At 43.2% G+C, this 17,581-nt stretch overlaps 1 protein-coding gene and 1 long non-coding RNA gene across 2 annotated transcripts in view; one reads left to right on the top strand and one right to left on the bottom strand.

Annotated features, from left to right (window-relative positions):
* LOC112572472 overlaps positions 1-6,211 on the bottom strand; it is a 29,794-nt gene extending 23,583 nt beyond the window's left edge. Inside the window, exon 1 of the long non-coding RNA XR_003101002.1 lies at positions 5,850-6,211. This is a non-coding gene — a long non-coding RNA (uncharacterized LOC112572472). The remainder of the gene's footprint in view (positions 1-5,849) is intronic.
* A 182-nt stretch (positions 6,212-6,393) lies between these two features.
* Positions 6,394-17,581, top strand: part of LOC112572470 — a 78,525-nt gene continuing 67,337 nt past the window's right edge. The window contains exon 1 of the mRNA XM_025252170.1: positions 6,394-7,251. Coding sequence (XP_025107955.1) covers positions 7,161-7,251 — 91 coding nt within the window. The 5' untranslated portion in view covers positions 6,394-7,160. The remainder of the gene's footprint in view (positions 7,252-17,581) is intronic.

Genomic DNA, 17,581 nt, shown 5'->3' with positions numbered 1-17,581 from the left:
GAAGTACATAAGCCCACCCATCTACAGGAAACACTTCACACACGACCAGCGCGCGCGCACGGACACGCACGCATGAACACTGACATCTATACGAATAGTTACATGCATGCGAATACAATATTAGGTAGAGATAGGATTCAGCGAACGAATGAATAAACACACTGACAAACAGACAAACATCTTCATTTCTGCAGTGACTACAACTCTACAAACAGGTTGTTTGTCTAGTCTAATAATTTTTTTCAAGACTAGGAAGTGTTCCGATGATTATCCTAAGAAAGGAATGTCCAAGAACTGATCACTTCTAGCATCCTCCAAAGACTGGTCTAAACTAATAACAACAACAAAAATACGAAGACTGTTTTACACTAACAAACTCTTACAACGCATCTAAACAGCCTCATAATACTAGTCTAAACTAACCTCTCGAGAATGGCCTCCACACAAAAATTAAAAAATAAAATGCCAACACTAGTCCAAACTCACGCTAAAAGGAATGATCTGTACAACCAATATTGCAAGACTAGGTTATGCTGAAAAGATCCCATGACTGATCTCTGCTGCCAACATCTCAAGGTTGGTCTACACTCACAACCTCCCAGGACTAGTCTACACTATCATCTTCCCAAGACTGACCTCTACTGACACCATCAGCACCGCCCTATTCAGGCATAACAGCCTAATCGTTCCCCCCATTGCCTCATTGTGGCGCTCCTGCTACCGAGTGGAGGAAAACAATATTCAGCCAGCAACTCCATCCCTCCGCCGCCCACCCAGCCTCCCACCCTGGTGCGGTGCAGCGGGAAGCAGCATTGGTGTGCAGTATTATGAACGGTCTTTATGGCTCGGCAGGCAGACGCGTGTCGCCAGGCAGGAAGTGCTTTCCGTTAATATTTAAAATTGTAGCGAAGAGTCTAGCGGGGCGAAGCACAGTCCAACCTTGTCCAGCCGACAGGCGACAGACAACGCTCCGCCAGCAGAACCTTTCTCCGCCATGTCACTAAAGGTCCTGCTTTATTTACGTCCTCGTGTTTCGGTAATAAGACAATCCTAGTATAAGTGGTGAAGAGGGGTTGTCTCCAACATCAGAGATATCCACGGCTAGAAGTCACTGATCTGGATTTTTTTATTTTGAGAGAGAGACAGAGAGAGGGGTTCGCCTCGAACAACATCGCAAATAGAACGATTTGGGGGTCGGAGGTCTTATTTTTTACCCACTCTGGTTTCCTCTTTGCACTCCTTAAGTGAATTGCCTTTCTATAATTACTGCCTTAATGTCACCCTGTTTCTCGTTTACCATCTTCATGTTCTTGTTTTCCGTCCTTAATTTTTGCATTCATCATCGTTATATTTCTAATTTATCGTTCCTTTTTTTTTGAAACCTGTATGCTCAGGTTCTCTAGCATAAGCATTCATTTTAGGATGACTTTTTTTACGTCTTCGCCTATTTCAAATGCATCTTCTTCCTCTTCCTTCCATCTCCGCTTAATCCCGCCTTCCCCAAAAAACAATATCTCCCCTCCCTCCCCCGTTCCTCACACAGAGGTATTGCCTGCTTCATTCTTCTGTTTGCAAGATAAGGTAGATGTCCCTGAATACCTTGTAGCTTACAGCAAAATATTTTATTTATGCCCCTCAGCAGTATTTTACCTCCGAGATGTCAAAACTTACCCGTGAGTTAAGACTGGATTAGAAGACGATTGACTCACTTATTGTCTCAGTTCAAAGCAAAATTTTTCAAGTGGTGTGAGATGGAGCATCAGAAAATATTTTGGTCATGACGTAATAGGAATTATTATGTCTTTTTTTTTTTTTTTGTTTGACGTAAGAGGAAGCGCCATGACGTACTTTTTAATGTAAGAGAAAACGTCATTATTTTCCTGGACATTAAAAGAATGCGTCATGTATTTTTCTTGGTCCACTTCACTCATTTTCTGCTTTGTCAGCTTCTGAAGAGTAGACTACCAGGACAGAATATTTTTCATGCTACGATATTTTTCTGCCTTCTCCTCCAGATCGAATTCTTTTATTAATAATTTTTTTTATTGTGGTTTTGTTTTATCCCAACTTTTGTCGCTTATAAACAGCAAAGAAAACACTCTACGTCACACAAAGACGCATCCAAATTGGCATAAGCATACAAGCATCGATGCACATGTATGCAAGCGAGCGCGCGCACAAACACACGAAAACACTAGAGGACACACATTCACACACATGCACACCCACGTATGCGCGTAAACACACAGAAACATACACAAGTACGAACACACACAGTGAGAGAAAGAGAAAGAGAGGGAGAGAACTCTATCACTCTATCTATCACCCTTCATTCCAACACCCTCAACCTGCTGTTCCTCCCTCTCTAAGTACCCTCCCATAACGACGCGTCATAAAAGCGGGAAACAGTTAACTGCAATCCTTATGTTGATTTAATGAACTGGCGTTTAACAAAAATAAAAAAAGATAATGGCAAAAAAATCCTGGAGCCTCACCACCTGAACTGTCCGTTTTTAACCCATTGCATCTCTTCTCTGCGGCAGCCCGTTCAGAAAAGCAGTTTTACAGCTGTTTAAATCACCGATGTCCCAAAAAGTAATTTAATTATTTTCGCTGATCCTCTGAAAAGTAATTAAATTATTCCCACAAGAGCACATTCAAATGCCCCCACTCTGAGCAGAAATAAATGGACAACTGGCAGACCGACGCTCGTACGTATCACGCACACACACACACGCAAGCACACACTCACGCACACTCTCTTTGTTTCCCAAACAGAGAATGGTGTAGGTCTCTTTATCAGAAACAAAATCCACCCGGGGATTTCCATCCGTATATTTGAAACATATTCCACCCGGGGCTGTTTTTGCATTGCTCAGTTGCCGCTCCCAGTCGACTGGTCTGAAATGGTTGTCAGCGGGTGACGAGCCAGGCTGCAGTCCCCACAAGAAAGAACCCAGCGCCAAAATTTCACGTAAATATTAGCAAGACGCCCCCATCTGCATCTTTAACTGCAGTGTTACATAAATCAGTTTCTCTCATCTCATTCCCCGAATAGTATACAAAGTGAATTGGTGACACGCCTTGACACATCGACATGCTGCCAGACAAACGTCTGGAATTCCCAGCAGGCAGGCACACACAAAAGAAAGAGAGAGAGAGGTTAAAGGAGAGAGAGAGAGAGGTTAAAGGAGAGAGAACAATAGAGAAAGAGACAAATGAAAAAAAGAGTGGAAGAGAAACAAATGGAGGAAATAGAGAGATGAAGGAAAGAAGATGTTGAAAGAAATAAATGGAGAAAGAGAGAGAGACATACAAACAAAGAGAAACAGATGGAGAGAATGGCATGGAGAAAAAGAGAACGAGGATAGAAAGAGAGAGAAAGAACGATGGAGAAAGAGAACTGTAAAAAAAGAGAAAGAGGAAAAACGAGAAAAGATAAAAATAGAATATATACTTCGAGAATGATGAGGAAAACAAAAGGAATGAAAGTATAAAGAGAAAGACAGATTAAAAAGAAAGCAAGTACCTGGATGGTAGGCATGGGTTGTTGCAATTCACACGTGGATAAGGATAAACATACGCACAAGGGGTGTATGTGGATGCAGAGGACAGCCCTCGTACTTTTCCTCCACTTTGCTCGCTTTCTGCAAAGCGTTTCCTTACCGGCAGACGCCACTACTTATCCGACTTCTGAAGGCTGAGACTGAGACAAAAGGCCAGGATGATAGCAGCAAAGAACCTGCTTTTACCTTTCAGAGGCTGCCTTCTCACATCAAACGGCAGCAATCAACGATTCGAGAATTGTGTCCGGTTCGATGGGCGGGCGGCGCGATGCGGCGAGAGGGCTCTATCTTATCCACGTGGGCGATGCCGCGCGGCTTCTTAATGTATCGCGACCGCGACGAGGAGTTAAAGGCCTCCTTGAGACGAAGATAGTCAAAATGAAATCACGAAAAATACATAAATCAAATCACGGCAGTTCTCGTTTTAATACGCCACGTTTAATAAAGTAGAATTGAAAGGTTGTCAAATGTAGATACCTGAAAAGCTAAAACTAACGAAGAGGAAAAATAGCTATGGAAGAAAAAATACGAAACATGAACATAAAGGTTAAAAAAATAAAATAAAAACGAAGATAATTAGAAATAACAAAGAAAAAGAAAAAAACCCCATGAAACTAAGAAGTAATTCAAATAAGACATTTTCTTAAGAACAGCAAAGAAAAATGCAGATTGAACGACCAGCGGAGTGAATGAATTCTACTTTTGCAAAATAATTTTCAGCTTAAGTTGTGCTTTAAGAATCAAAAACCGCGGCCGGGTGGGGTTGGGTCGCGGGGGGCACGGTGCTTGCTTTTCGTCAGGGCTTGAGCAGTAACCGGTGTTATTATTGTCTTTGTGTTAAAAACACATCAGCAAGCTCATTTACAAGCCTTTTTCAGCAGTTTCAGATAAGTTCTCTTGGCCTACATGTTTACAGACAACAAAAATGGCTTCCAGACAACAGCAAGTTTGCTGGAACACTGTATGTTAAAACCAGCGCATGTGCATCTCTCCCCTCTCCCTCCTTCCCTCGTGTGCGCCCATGATGATGTGCAAGCACACATTCTGGCATGTGTGTGACTGTGTGTGGGAGTGCGTGCTTGCGTATGAGTGTGTGGACGAGCTCATGATACATGTATGTGCGTACCTTGATGAGGACTTCTGACTTTCAGTATAGCTACATAGCTACGAAGTTAGCTTTCTTTCCCGCCACACTCTTAGTGCTAATCATAACCTTACCTCGAAGTAGCTCATTTCCTCTTCTAATCTAGTCCTATACTACAACTTTATTACAACTATTTACCTCACCTATCTCTTACCTCGCCGATAGTAACCCATGGTTACTGCATAAAATACTCATGCCTCACCCTACCCTGCCCTACCCACAAATGCCATCCCTAATCGTACCTCCGCTTGTAATGGAATCCATAAACAAATCCCATCCCCAAACTTTAATCCCGGAAAAGCTTTGGGATTTTCTGTAGAAAATATTCTTTCATTTTAAGATCCATGTTCAGGTATGAAGAATACAACTGTAGGTTATGCCTCAGGGTCTGGATTACATAGAAAAGTTCTTTTCTTTTTCAATAAATAAATGTTCTCTTAAGTTTCAGGGAGGTAAAAGCTAAGATAAATGACTTCCAAACATCCGTGAGAGTATGTCAACATGTTTGGTTTCACGTGTATTTTTCTGGAACTAAATTATGTCAAGGACCTTAGATAATAAAGTAGGATTTTATTCTTCTCATCCTTTTTAACTCGTACAATCATGGACCACCAAATACGACACCTGGCTTAGCAAACATTTTCTTTAACTAAGCCTTAGACCACGGTGTAGGATTGTCGACCACTATAGGCCACTAGATATTTACTCACGAACACCTCCGTGTTTGTTTATTCATATGCATGAACACATATACAAACAGGAAACGATCTGTATTCTGCCGAAATTAATCCCTTTCTAAAATAGTGATATATTTAATCTTGGTAAAATGTAATAAAATAATAATCATTATAATACTTTCTGGATACTTTCAATCTGTCAACTCCCACAATCTTTTTCATGAAATATAATTCAGATGCAAGCGTTTTTTTAAGAGCTTAGATTTATGAGAAATTTCATAGTCTATAAATACTCCAGATAAGCTTAACTAATCGTGTTGTTAGAACATAATTTGGTGCATGGAGTGAGGGGAGGCGCACTTCCAAAATATATTTTCAAAGGTACACAGGTTAAATATTAATCTCTCAGGAGCACAGAACTCCGTCAGGAGGAAACATTAATAGCCTTTCTGAAGCACTTACCCGACTATCACACATCCCCCACACCCCAGCGCCGCTAAGCCAGCTCCCAAGTCTCCGACAAGTACCAGGCCCAGCCAGGACATGCGAGAGGGGGCTGGTCCGAGATTAAACTTGCTACAGCGACTAGCATCCTTGTCAAATCGAGTTTTTTTCCGCCATCCTGCTCGCCGCGCGGCATTCCTGAGTCGTCTCCCCTTGCAGGCCAAATATCAGCGCAACGGTAACGTGCGCGCGGCGTAATGCGCGAGCTGAAACAGAGAAAGCATGATATGATGGAGGAAGAAAAAGAAGAAGAAGAAGATCTCCACGTTGTTTAGGTGGGGAAGGAGGCAATGAAGTGGCACAGGAAGAAGGTGGGTTCATAAATACCGTCAACGTGTTCCTGCAGTCAGAGCTTCACTCACACTTGGCGCGGGTTCATGCAAGGCGCGTTCTGATTGGCTGACGCCGGGCTCTTCCAAAAGTATCGTCTGCTTCTGTGGCTGTTTTCCCGCTGGCGCGCCGCTCGGCCTGGAGTTCGCCGTGCAGTTCGCCGGCAGTCTGCGCGTGTTTGTGTACAGGCGAGTGGGCAGGGGTTACCACCATACAGCCACAACCGCTGACAGTAGGAAAAAAAAAAAAAGGTGCCCCCACGCTGCGAAGTGGGAGGAGAGAGGTTTTAACGGTAGACAGCCCTGGAGCGAAGGCAGTGAATGAAGCGGCCATCCATGCAGAAACATCAACAAACAAGTGATCTTCTCGCTGGCTGCAGGGACAGAAGTCACCACAGCGAAAAAAGCGAAGCTATTGTTGGGAGCTTACAGCTACTTGCGATGGTCGCTTCGGATGACAGTCTGTGAACCAAGTCGACTTTTCTATCGTCTGCTTCCGTCGACATTTTCACGGTTTGGTGCAAAAGTTTGGGAGACACTTGACTGACTGAATCGGTGTCGTCTGCTCCAGCCACGACTTGACCGCGAAGGAGACTGAGCACTGATTTTTGTGTTTTTTTCTCTGAAAGAGTTTGTTTGTTTACTTCAGCAGTTTCGTGGCTCGGTGTGCCTTAAGATAACCAAACAAGTCATTTAAAAACAGGAGTAATTAAATTTTTCCTTCTGCAAAACGAGGCTAAAGTCATCGATAAATAACAATCATCCGAATCGTACAAGATATTCTGGATTGGACTTTTTCTGTGAGTTCCGGATTCGTATGGATTAGTTCGTGGATTACGACGCAAGTTGTCTCCTCGTTGCCTGAGGTCTACGGACAGCGTTGCTGGTCGTTGCTGGTCGTTGCTGGGGGTCGTATGATGTTTGAGGTGCACTTTGCAGGATGTCGGAAGTGACCGCTGCACAACGTTCTGTGCCCTCGTGTTCCTTTCTTTTACGACTTTTTCTTCTTCTTCTGACAGTCATGTCGCCAGGTGAGTGAGTCACATCAGCAGTTTCATAACTTTCAACCTCTGAAACTCCTGATAGCTTTCTTTCTTTTGTCTTAGATGTTTACTCAAGCAGTACTAAAGAGGCTAAAGTAAACAACAACCAGAATATACGAAAACAATCCGAAACAAATATATGATGAAAGACAAACAGTCGGCCGTTACTTTTAACTCTTTTTTTTCATTAGCTGAAGATGAAAGAAAATTAGACCTTATTTTATTTAAAGTCCCGCGATCTCATAAATAAATAAACATTTTGAATTTTTTTTTTTACAAATATAAACAAAATTTATTCGCACACAGCGATATTTAAAGACGAATAGTATATCTCGAAGCAGAAGGTGGTGACAGGTGTTGATAACTAAATAATGTGGATAGTTGATAAAGCAATTATATGCTTCCTGACTGACACACTCGCTGAATCCGAGTTCAAAAAGACAGAAGAACAAAATGTTAGCTCTTATTCGATCTCCTTCTTATGGAATAGCTTCTCTTTTAGTAAATCACGTGTGTATGTATGACTGCTGTCTTGAAACCTCCCTTCCCCTCCCCACGCGGTAGACCTTTTACCAAACATTTTTAGCAAATCAGCAAAAAGAAATGACAAACGCATCAGTGACAAACTTCAGGCAGCTAACAGCTGGAGAGGGGATAAAATTTTCAGTGAAAAATACGATGCTTAGCCTTTTATCAAGAAAAGAAAGCCAACATGCGGATAGTTGCCATGGAGATCTTCTTGTTCATATTTTTCTGGTAGTTGTAGTTTCTTTGACCGTTAATACTGCATTCTGTCTGTGACATGTGTCTCTATTCTCGGAGTAAATCTGCTGTTGTAGCCTTTTCTCACGAAAGAAGTGTTTTTATTATTTGTATTTTTTTTTGAAAGATTTGTTATGAGTACCTGGAAACACACTTGACACCGCCCTCTGTTTTGTTTATATGTCAGGTTTTATGGTATATTACAAAAAAACAATATTACACTATTATTATTTCTCTTTCCACAATGGATGCTCATTCCTTGGATATAATATTTTATCCTTTGACCTTGTAAAAATAATCAGTGAATCCTGAAGTGTATAACTGGTTTTCTCATGAAGTTTACTAGCAAACACTCCGTTGTTGCCCTTGTGTACAAGAAATTGGTTTGACTTTCGGCTGTGTTGTAAGCGAAGAAAGCATTGTAAATAAAATAGGTAAAAACAAAAAATCAATTTTACAAAAAATGCTGACTGGACTGCATTTCTTTAAAAAAAAACTTTAAAGACTGTATCTAATTCCCAGTTGATAAAACCTGTTTTCAATATTATCTGAGCTGTCGCTTGATAGTTCGATGTGACAGCTCGTCTTGAACAATTTAATATTCTTCACTGTATATGTGATATTTTACCTGGCGCAGAGAATGTTCATGTCAAGTCAATAACCTTAGAGAAATAAATAAATAACAGAGAAGACCATGTCAAAGATCGCCTTATATCCAAGCTAGCCTTAAAGGCTATGTTCAGTCATGGCGGGTTCATTTTATTAAAATATTCTGTTCTCAGTGTTTATAGAGGAGGGTTGTTCATGCGAATAACTACATCCCTCCTGCCACTAAGTACCTTTCTGAGAAGCTTTGATGGGTGCATTCTCGCCTCAATCATTCCGCCTTTCAGATTACATCAGATGAGACTGCACAGGAGGAGAGAGGGGGGAGATTTCAAAACCACCTTTCCCCCGTCCCAATAATTCAACTACTTTTCTACTTTTCGTCCTTTGTCTGCACGGAGTGTGCCAGCCGCTACACACCTTTCCTTTCTCTCTCTCTGCGACTCTATCGTTCCCTTCATCTTCCCTCTCGCTGTGCGCGCGCGAACACACACACATACGCACACGAAAACACACACACTGACTCAAAACATACACGCGTACATTCAAGCACTTATCAACATTGTTTTGAGGACAGCAACTCCTGTCAAGAACGGAGAACAAGAATTTTCTGCAATCGACAAAATTGAAATGTCACCAGGAGTCATAATCCGACATTGGAAATGGATACTTCTGCTGATCAAATATTTTTTTTTTCCTCCTTATGGCTTTTGCCTTTTTTATGTTTGGGCGGTTGATTCTTTCTTTTGTTCATTAATGTATTTTTCTTTCTTTCTTCTGTTTGGGTTGTGTGATCTGTTTTCAGTCAGGGACACCACTGAGCAAATTGCTGTGACAAAGGAGGTTGCCTAGTAACGCCCACATGATCAGCTTCGTCTTTCAGTCTGTCGGGTAGCAGCTTGGCACTTGCTGTAGCTCAAGATTCGCTTTCTCTCTTTCTCTCTCTCCCTCCCTCTGCTTTCCTGTGCATCTTTTTCTTTGCAGTTGTTACTTGTATTGTTAGCTTATCTGTTGTATTTCTTCTCGAGCCTGTTAGGCACTCGCGCGCGTCCAAAAGTGGGTGAGAGAACAGGTCAGACAACAAACAGGAAGACAGAGGACTAAAAGACAAACACACGGACAACAGTTTGTCTACTTCTCATCAATTGCTTTTTTCGGGTTTAGGGATACAGTTAACTTGTTCACTTGTTCCTGCGGTGCTTAAGGTCGTTCTGCGAGTAAGAGAATTTTCTCTGATTCAACACAAATGTCAGATACTGAGAAATAAAAATTCTGTCATCCGTCATCCTGATTAAAAATTTACGAGCATTTATATGGATCGAAAATATGCAGTCAACGTTTCGCTGATTCTCAATTTATTACTGGTCTCTTGTCACTCGCAAATTTCCCATGAGACTCGTGTATGTCTGCCCGCCCCTGGAGAAAAAAGAATCATGTAAGCAAACTAGCTGTCGCAGGTTGTCTTGTTGATGTGAACGAGTGAGCAAACTTCTTCACGCGCGGTAAGAAACTCATCTCAACAGGCATCGTAGCCTTGTAAGTCTTGTCATTGGCGATGCTGAAATAATAGAAGTCAAGAGGCGTAAGGGGGACAGAACTTTTTACTTTAAAATGTTTAATGTCGATTCATATACGAATTTATATAAATAACTATATAACAAAAGTTAAATGGCTTTTAGGATGGATGGGTACAGGTTCAAACAATAAATTAGACTGGCCGACATAAAAGGAGCCCAGCGGAGCGGTGCCGCTGCGGGTAGGCGAGTGCTCGGCCGGTGGTAGCGACGAGGGCTTAACTCGCACCAGGACTTATTGCATTCTGGCATACGCGCTCCTGTTCTCGACGACTGATCTCCCTTCATCATCGTCGCGCGCTTATCTCTGCCATCAGACCGAGGGTCTACCCTCCTTCGCTGTCGAGCCGGCAAGGGTAGCAGAGGTGGGTAGATAGAGGCGCGGCGCCCAGGGTAGGTGGACTACTTATCTGTCTAAAGTCTCGGCGATCAGTTGTTCTGGCACGTGTTTCTGGGAGCCAGGAACTCGCCATGCCGCACAGTCCCTCTCGCACTCACTTCTCTCAAGATTTCTCGCTGTTTGGGGATTTCTAGTTATTTTTTCTTGTTTTAGTTTGTCGATTTTACTCCTAATAATAAAATAAATTGTAGGAAGAGGAGAGGGATGGGAAGATATCTTTTGTGCGTGCTTGTTCTCCCGCTGAGGAGGAAGAAGAAGAGAAGAAGACAATTCTTACAAGAATGTCGGTATCGAAGACCTGCTGACGTTGCTGATAAGTTCACTGTGCACGCGGCTATTGTTTCCCTTGAAATTCACGTGGTGGCGCTGCGTTTTGTCCCCGCGACGTCAAGATAAATATATCAATAACCGCGCCGAGAAAAAATACCCCGGCAAGAAGAAAAACAGGCGCGCTAAAACTTGACCCGACACTCTTCCCCAACGAAAACAAAAATCATTTTACCCCACCGTACAGTGACGCTCGGCCACCGCGCATACCTCTTGTCCCTCCATCTTCTCGAGCTGTCGAGGGCATGCCTCGCATGTAGTGGCGGCAATGACAACAAACGCTCGGCACGCCGAGTAGAAGCAGTTCTTTCAGCAGGCGAGGTTAGTTGATACTCCACGTCAAAGCCTGATGAATATAGCGACCCATCCTAGAGTACAACTTGGAGGGGTGGGGTAGGGAGGAACCAGGCATTGATATCGCATCAATAGTTAAAGTACAACTTTGGTAAATCTGTCCACGATTCTGGAATTAAACTAAACAGTTTCCGGACACAGTTTCGATTATTTATTTATTTTGTTGTTGTTGTTTTTGTTGCTATATTTGGAGGAAAACTTGCCTGTTTGTAAACTTTATAAAAGATAAATATTTTTAAACAACCAAGAGAAGAAAGTCAGCACCTGCAATAACGTTTAAAACTTCCTGACTGATGAGGGGTCGCGAGGCCAGGAAAGGGGTGGGCCGGAAGACAGAGGGTTGTCTCTCCCTGTCAGGATGCAAGAACAACTACCTGTACACGCAGCACTCTCAGATCGAACTTTTTTTGTGGAGATAGGGGTTGAGTGAGGGTGGAGCAGATCATAATTCGGGAGACCGGAGCAGGTGCCTGCTAACCAGTCCGTCACGGTTCGGCTGCAGCGCAGCCATTGTCTCGCTCCTAGCACGTGACACGAAAAATGTCTGCGATGAGTCGTCGACTCTCGGCACCCGCTTATTAAGGTTTCGGGTGCGGGGTGTTGGTTACAGAGGGCATAGCCGCACAATGGGGGAAAGAACGACAAGGACAATTACTGTTGACAGTGTGAGTGAGAAGCAGCGAGTGAGAGGGGGTTAAAAAGGAGGAGATAGTGGATGAGAGGAGGGGATTTGGGATACAAAAAAAATCTGGAGGAGAAGGGGAAGGGGGGTGACCGCATTAAAGTGTCTCGTCTTGCTCGATTCTCAAAAAAGCGGACATTTACTGGAGCTCTGGAGTTGCACGTCTTGCCAACTGATGCCGTTGCCATGAAAACAGTTGGATAACCTAACCGCTAACAGCTGAAAGAGGAGGCTGTTTATCGGTGGGGAGCTAACCTCAAAGCCAGCGATCGGGCGAAAAAAAGGTGCCGTTGGTGGCGTTTGAAGAATCTTCTTGTCAGTCTTGTCAGTCAATCGGTCACTCACTTTTTCTCTCTCTCTCTCTTGGGATGCGTCTGTCTCCATCAGATTTCTTCTCTCCCTGTTTGTGTGCGTGCGTGCGTGTAAATGTGTGTGAGACGTGTGTTACGTGTGGTGTGAGCGCGTGTGTTCATGTGGGATGTGTAAAGTGCTTTTGAATAGATACGGCGGTGAATGAAAATGCACAAACAAATGATAAATGGATGACATAATCAGTCTCTTCTCGACGAGAGAGAAAGATAGATATAGAGGGTGTTTGTAGTGATGGTGGTGGTGGTGGTGGTGGGAATGTTGGTTATTTGAGTTTCAAGCCATGCCAGCAACTAAGGCAATGTCATGGCGATGGGGTGAAGGGGTTAGGGGGTAAGAGCCAACCTGTAGAGGCATTGATTTACTTCACAAGTATATGTGGACATCCAGCGCTGCAACAGCGCCAAGTCTAGCAGTCGGTGTCCGTGCTGCTGTTGTTGCCCAGAGGGCTCCGACTTGAGGCGTTGGAAAGACGTTCATCATTCGTGCCACACACACACACGTTAGGCGGGACGCCAGGCCGGAGAAGAGCCTTTCTCACGAGCCATGTCGAGGGCTCTGCTCTCTGTTGCCTCCAGAAACGTTGGTTTGCCTGTGCGAGCTGCATCTCATGCAGGCACACAGACGAGTGCGCATGCACGCACGCAAACACACAGATACGCACATCTTTCTCCTTGTTTCCTTCTCTTTATCTCCCAGCCTCTTTCTCTCTCACTCTCTGTAAGCCTCTCTCAGAAGATCTGTTAGGTTTTATTGATTGATTATATATATATACACACACGAAATCCCTCGTCTCCTATAAAAGGCGAAAGAAAAATTAGTTCGAACCTTGAATCATGATAAATGAAGGCACACAAACTACAGTTCACTCGTTTTCATTTCCACATTTCATTGATCAGTGTGCAAAAGTCTTACGTTTTATAAAATGCAGTAAAAAAAAAATCTCTAAATCTCTGCTTTTACGCCGTTTTCCATCGAGTGCCTAGTAGAAAAACAGAAAAAATGCAGAAGTAGAAGGAAGACAAAAAGGAGGAAGAAATTATTTGGAAAGAGAGCAGAGTAGAAATATACCCATCAGAACTATTATGCAGGCATGCGGACAACTGCGAAAGTGGTGAAAGAAGGGCAGTCTCGAGATGCCAGTAGGCGCCGTTGAGTGGCTGTTCAAGACGTAACAGATGGTCGCAGACTGAACGTTCCTACTGCGCTCGGCAGCCGGGGCCGACCAACGTTTGGCCCTCATCAGCGCTCGGTCTTGGTGTGGGCCCCCGCAATAGGGCGAGCACGCAGAGAGAATGCTTCTAGGAAACTGAGGGAATCGGAGAGTCTCAGAAATCTAGAAGTGTTGATTGTTTGACTGGTTGATAGTTCTCTGTCTCAGACTTAAGGTCTTTTTCTTCTTCTCTTTCTTTATCTCTGCCTCCTCTTTCACGTATGCAATTTTAATTATTATTATTATTTTTTTTTGCTTTCCTGCAAAGAATATTCGCAGTCTACTCATTTCACAGTAATGCAGGTGCACTAATAAATGTCATTGCATTTCAAATTTTATTAAAATATTCGAAGTGAAGAAATAAAAAAAAGTCATTAAATGCTGTCAAAAATGAAAATCAACGATAAAAATAAGACAATAATAATAATCATAGCGATTATAAATATATTATAAACAGTTGATAGGGTTGCGTGGAGGATGGAGTGTGAAATGATTGAAATGGAATAAAAGCTAATTAACTAATCTTGCTCTCATTTCATTAATAGCCAAAGCGCGTCTAGTCTGATTTTATCTATGTAGCGAGCTGTTAAAACTCGGAGTTTTCTTGAAAATTGTGACCACACATAGTTTTTCCTTTTTTATGTTGGGAGGGCTGGTAGTAAGCAGATACTAGCAAAGTCATATCACTTGAGTTAAGGAATGAGTGAAAGAAGGGATGGTAAAGGTGGATAGATGCTCTATTCTTACATCTTTTTGTACAAACAGGTTCACTTGGTGATTGTAGTGACGAGAAAAACGCTATTTTTTATTATTATTTTTTTTTTTACAACACACACATATATACACACTCACACATACAAGCGCATGCTTGCGCGGGCACTCACACACAGAGAACGTGCGCGCATATTATTGCTATCAACCAAGATAGGTGAAACCATCCGACAAGAGAAAGATAAAAATCCGCTTACATAGGAGGATCTGTTTCCGAGTTACTCTTCCGTGAGTGAAATGCGGGTTTTTTCCCCTACCGCCCCCTCCCTCCCAGCCTACCCACTTCTGCTCCCTGCCATACTTGTCTCCTCTCACCCCCGACCACATCCCCGTAGTCTAGCCCCCCCACAACCCCACACCCCACACTTCCCGTTTTCCGCCCCGCCACCCGACCCCCATCCTACCTCCCATGGCTGCTCGTGCTTTGCTGCTCACCCGACATAAATTGTCAGGGTCGTGTCGCCTTGGCGGCCGGCAGAACAGTTGCTGGAGTCGACTGGGTAACAGCATGCGTCATTTGTCATAACGAGGCTGGTATCGTACGCACTGCGTGGAAAACCGTTTATTTCTGCTTCGGATCTCAACGATAAGGGGATGTTTATTACGGGAAGTTGATACCGTAATAAAATCAATAAAACACGCGCGTGCATGCGAACAGCCCCGTGAAATTCCACGTGCGTGCAGATCAGACCCGGGTACATGAGACTGGGTATCGACGAACTTTTCGGCAGTGTATCGGAGTGTAGCGTTATGGCGTTACTCGGCAACGGTATGTACCGGCTGTTACGTAGGTACACGTGATATAGTTGAGCCACTGGCCAACAGGTAAAGCAATCAAGTGTCAAGTGAAATACATTATAGAAGTTATTATGGAAGAACAATATACAGGTGAACGCTTAACACTTTCTTTATTTCTGTTTAGATGCAGGTAAGAAAACACTACGGTCGAGTTTCCTGTGGATTAGTTTTATTTTTCCTCAGTTTTATTCTTGTAACCCACGACTACCTTCCACCCTTCCAACAACAACAATAATAACAACAACAGCAGCAGCAACAACAACAGCACTCTCTCTCTCGTCCCTGAAATGCTTCTTGGTGGACGAGTGACAGGTGTGTAAGTCTGCGCGCGTGCATGCGTCTCGGGGTTCGACTCCCTGTTTGTCAGCTCGCCTGTCCAGTCGTACAGTTTATCAGTCTGTTATGAATATCTCGTCCTTGTAGCCTGACACATGACATGTATCATGGAGCAACTGTAGACTGTTTTATCGGCAGACACAGGCTCTGCGACGAACAAAGTGCAATCACTCACTGTTTTCTTTCTGGAGTTATCTAAACTCCGACTTGACTTTAAATGGCCGGCCAGACAGACGATAAGTTGCCACCTGTCTTACGTGGCGAGGTCGCTATCCCGGCTCCGTAAAAACTATTTGTAATCTTTGCCGAAGGTCAGGCATAAACGGGCCAAGGCCTAAGTTCGGGTCACTCAATAGACTGACGAACAATTAGCGAATCGTTGTTCTCCTTGAGACCTGCTTGAGTGCTGCTAGGTAACCGAGGAATCAACTGGGCATCGGTTGGTATGACCCGGGTATCCGATACAACGATAGTCGCCTGTCTGTCAAACATACAGCCACTCCTGATAAACGACTGTGGAGGGATTGTTCGGGTGAGTATCAGGAGGGTCTGTGAAGTTGTTAGATATGAAGTCACGGATGGGAAGACGATGTCACGTGACATTTCCAACATTGGTAAGCAGACGACTGTAAACTAGATACCCGTTTATTGTCGTCTATGTTGTATCGGTGGTAATCAGCTGATCGCGAGATTTAATCACAATGCAACATAAAACCAAAACACAGGCTCGTGTGAAGAAGAGACAGGAGTGAGTGGTTGCATTTTCTTTGAAATTTTGAATGAATGTGTCAATTTTCACAGGTGATGTCGAACACACTGACAAGCTGACAACGGGTTTTAGCGAGGGGTTGACAGTGTGTGTGAGAGAACGAGAGAGAGAAAGAGGGACAACCAGCCTCTAAAGCTCAAAAAAAAAAAAAACCAAACTCTTCGGTTTTCTGTGGCTAGTTGTCAGGAATATGAAGACAAGAGATAAAATCTGTATAAAGGCCGGCGAACTGGCTAATGGAAATTGTTTAGAGGACTTTAAACGCTGGGTGAGAACATAAGCAAAGTTTAAGCTGGGATGTGTGAGGTGAGGGAGTAGTTGAGAAACTCGGAGTACTGCCAAACATTTAACCTTTTTATTTCCTTTAATACCGACACAAACAACTTGTGCCAGCCGGCATACTAGGCGAAAATGGCCAATGACTTGACACCAGAAAAAGCAATTGCTGAGAATTGGGAGATATGAATCGTGGAGCAACCTAAATTTTCGGATAAAAACAGCGCAGGAAAAACTCTTAAAATCGTGCATCACACACGTGTGGCTTGCTGAAGAAGACACGAAAAATATTTTTATCTATGCACTGCATTTTTTTAATACCTGGCTAAAGAACAATCTCCACACGTTGGGAGAAAGGCGAATACTGTAATACAATAACTTTGTAAATGCATTAGGTAGTTGCTCATCCTGTTCTGCTTTCAAGAAGGAAATTCAAGTAAACCGTAAAAAATAGGGAGGGAGGGAGGGAGTTCACTAAGTTTGCCACATGCTCGCAAAGTTTAAAGATAAAAAAAAAAAAATTGAGCATTTGGTCAGGTGACAGCAAAGATGAGTCCAATGCTTGTAATGAAGATTTATTGCACATTCCTGACATAACGCATACTTGAGTAACTTTTTTACTAAAAAAAGTAAAAAAAATTAAAAAGTAGAAAGGCAGGCCTGTGCTATGCCGTTGAAATGTGAACTCAGCCATCAACAGAAGTCGTGTCAGCGAGACACTGTAAGGAAGGGAGTTAATTAACAGTTTGTCGACAAAGATGCGAAAGATGATTGGACGAAACACAAGTCAGGTGCTGTCGACAGTTAGACGAAGCAGACTACTTCGGATACGTCCAGACTGTTGCGACTGAAAGAAAAAGGATATCAAAGACAAAAACATCCTATGCTCGCTTTACACTTACAGACGCACGTTTGTCGGGAAACATCAGGTGATTCCGAGACTTGAGGTACGCACTTCAAAACAGCCTTTTGCTTGCTCAGCATGTTTGATTCCGCGTGACTGGAAATGTTCTACCAGCAACCTTAATTTTTGTCTTTTAACTCGTGTTACCGGATAATTTTTTTAAACAGAAATTTCGGT

This window comes from Pomacea canaliculata, linkage group LG9 (assembly GCF_003073045.1).
Source record: "Pomacea canaliculata isolate SZHN2017 linkage group LG9, ASM307304v1, whole genome shotgun sequence".
Taxonomy (NCBI): Eukaryota; Metazoa; Mollusca; class Gastropoda; order Architaenioglossa; family Ampullariidae; genus Pomacea; species Pomacea canaliculata.
Note: the sequence above shows the minus strand (reverse complement) of the source record. Positions and strands in the feature narration are given on the sequence as shown.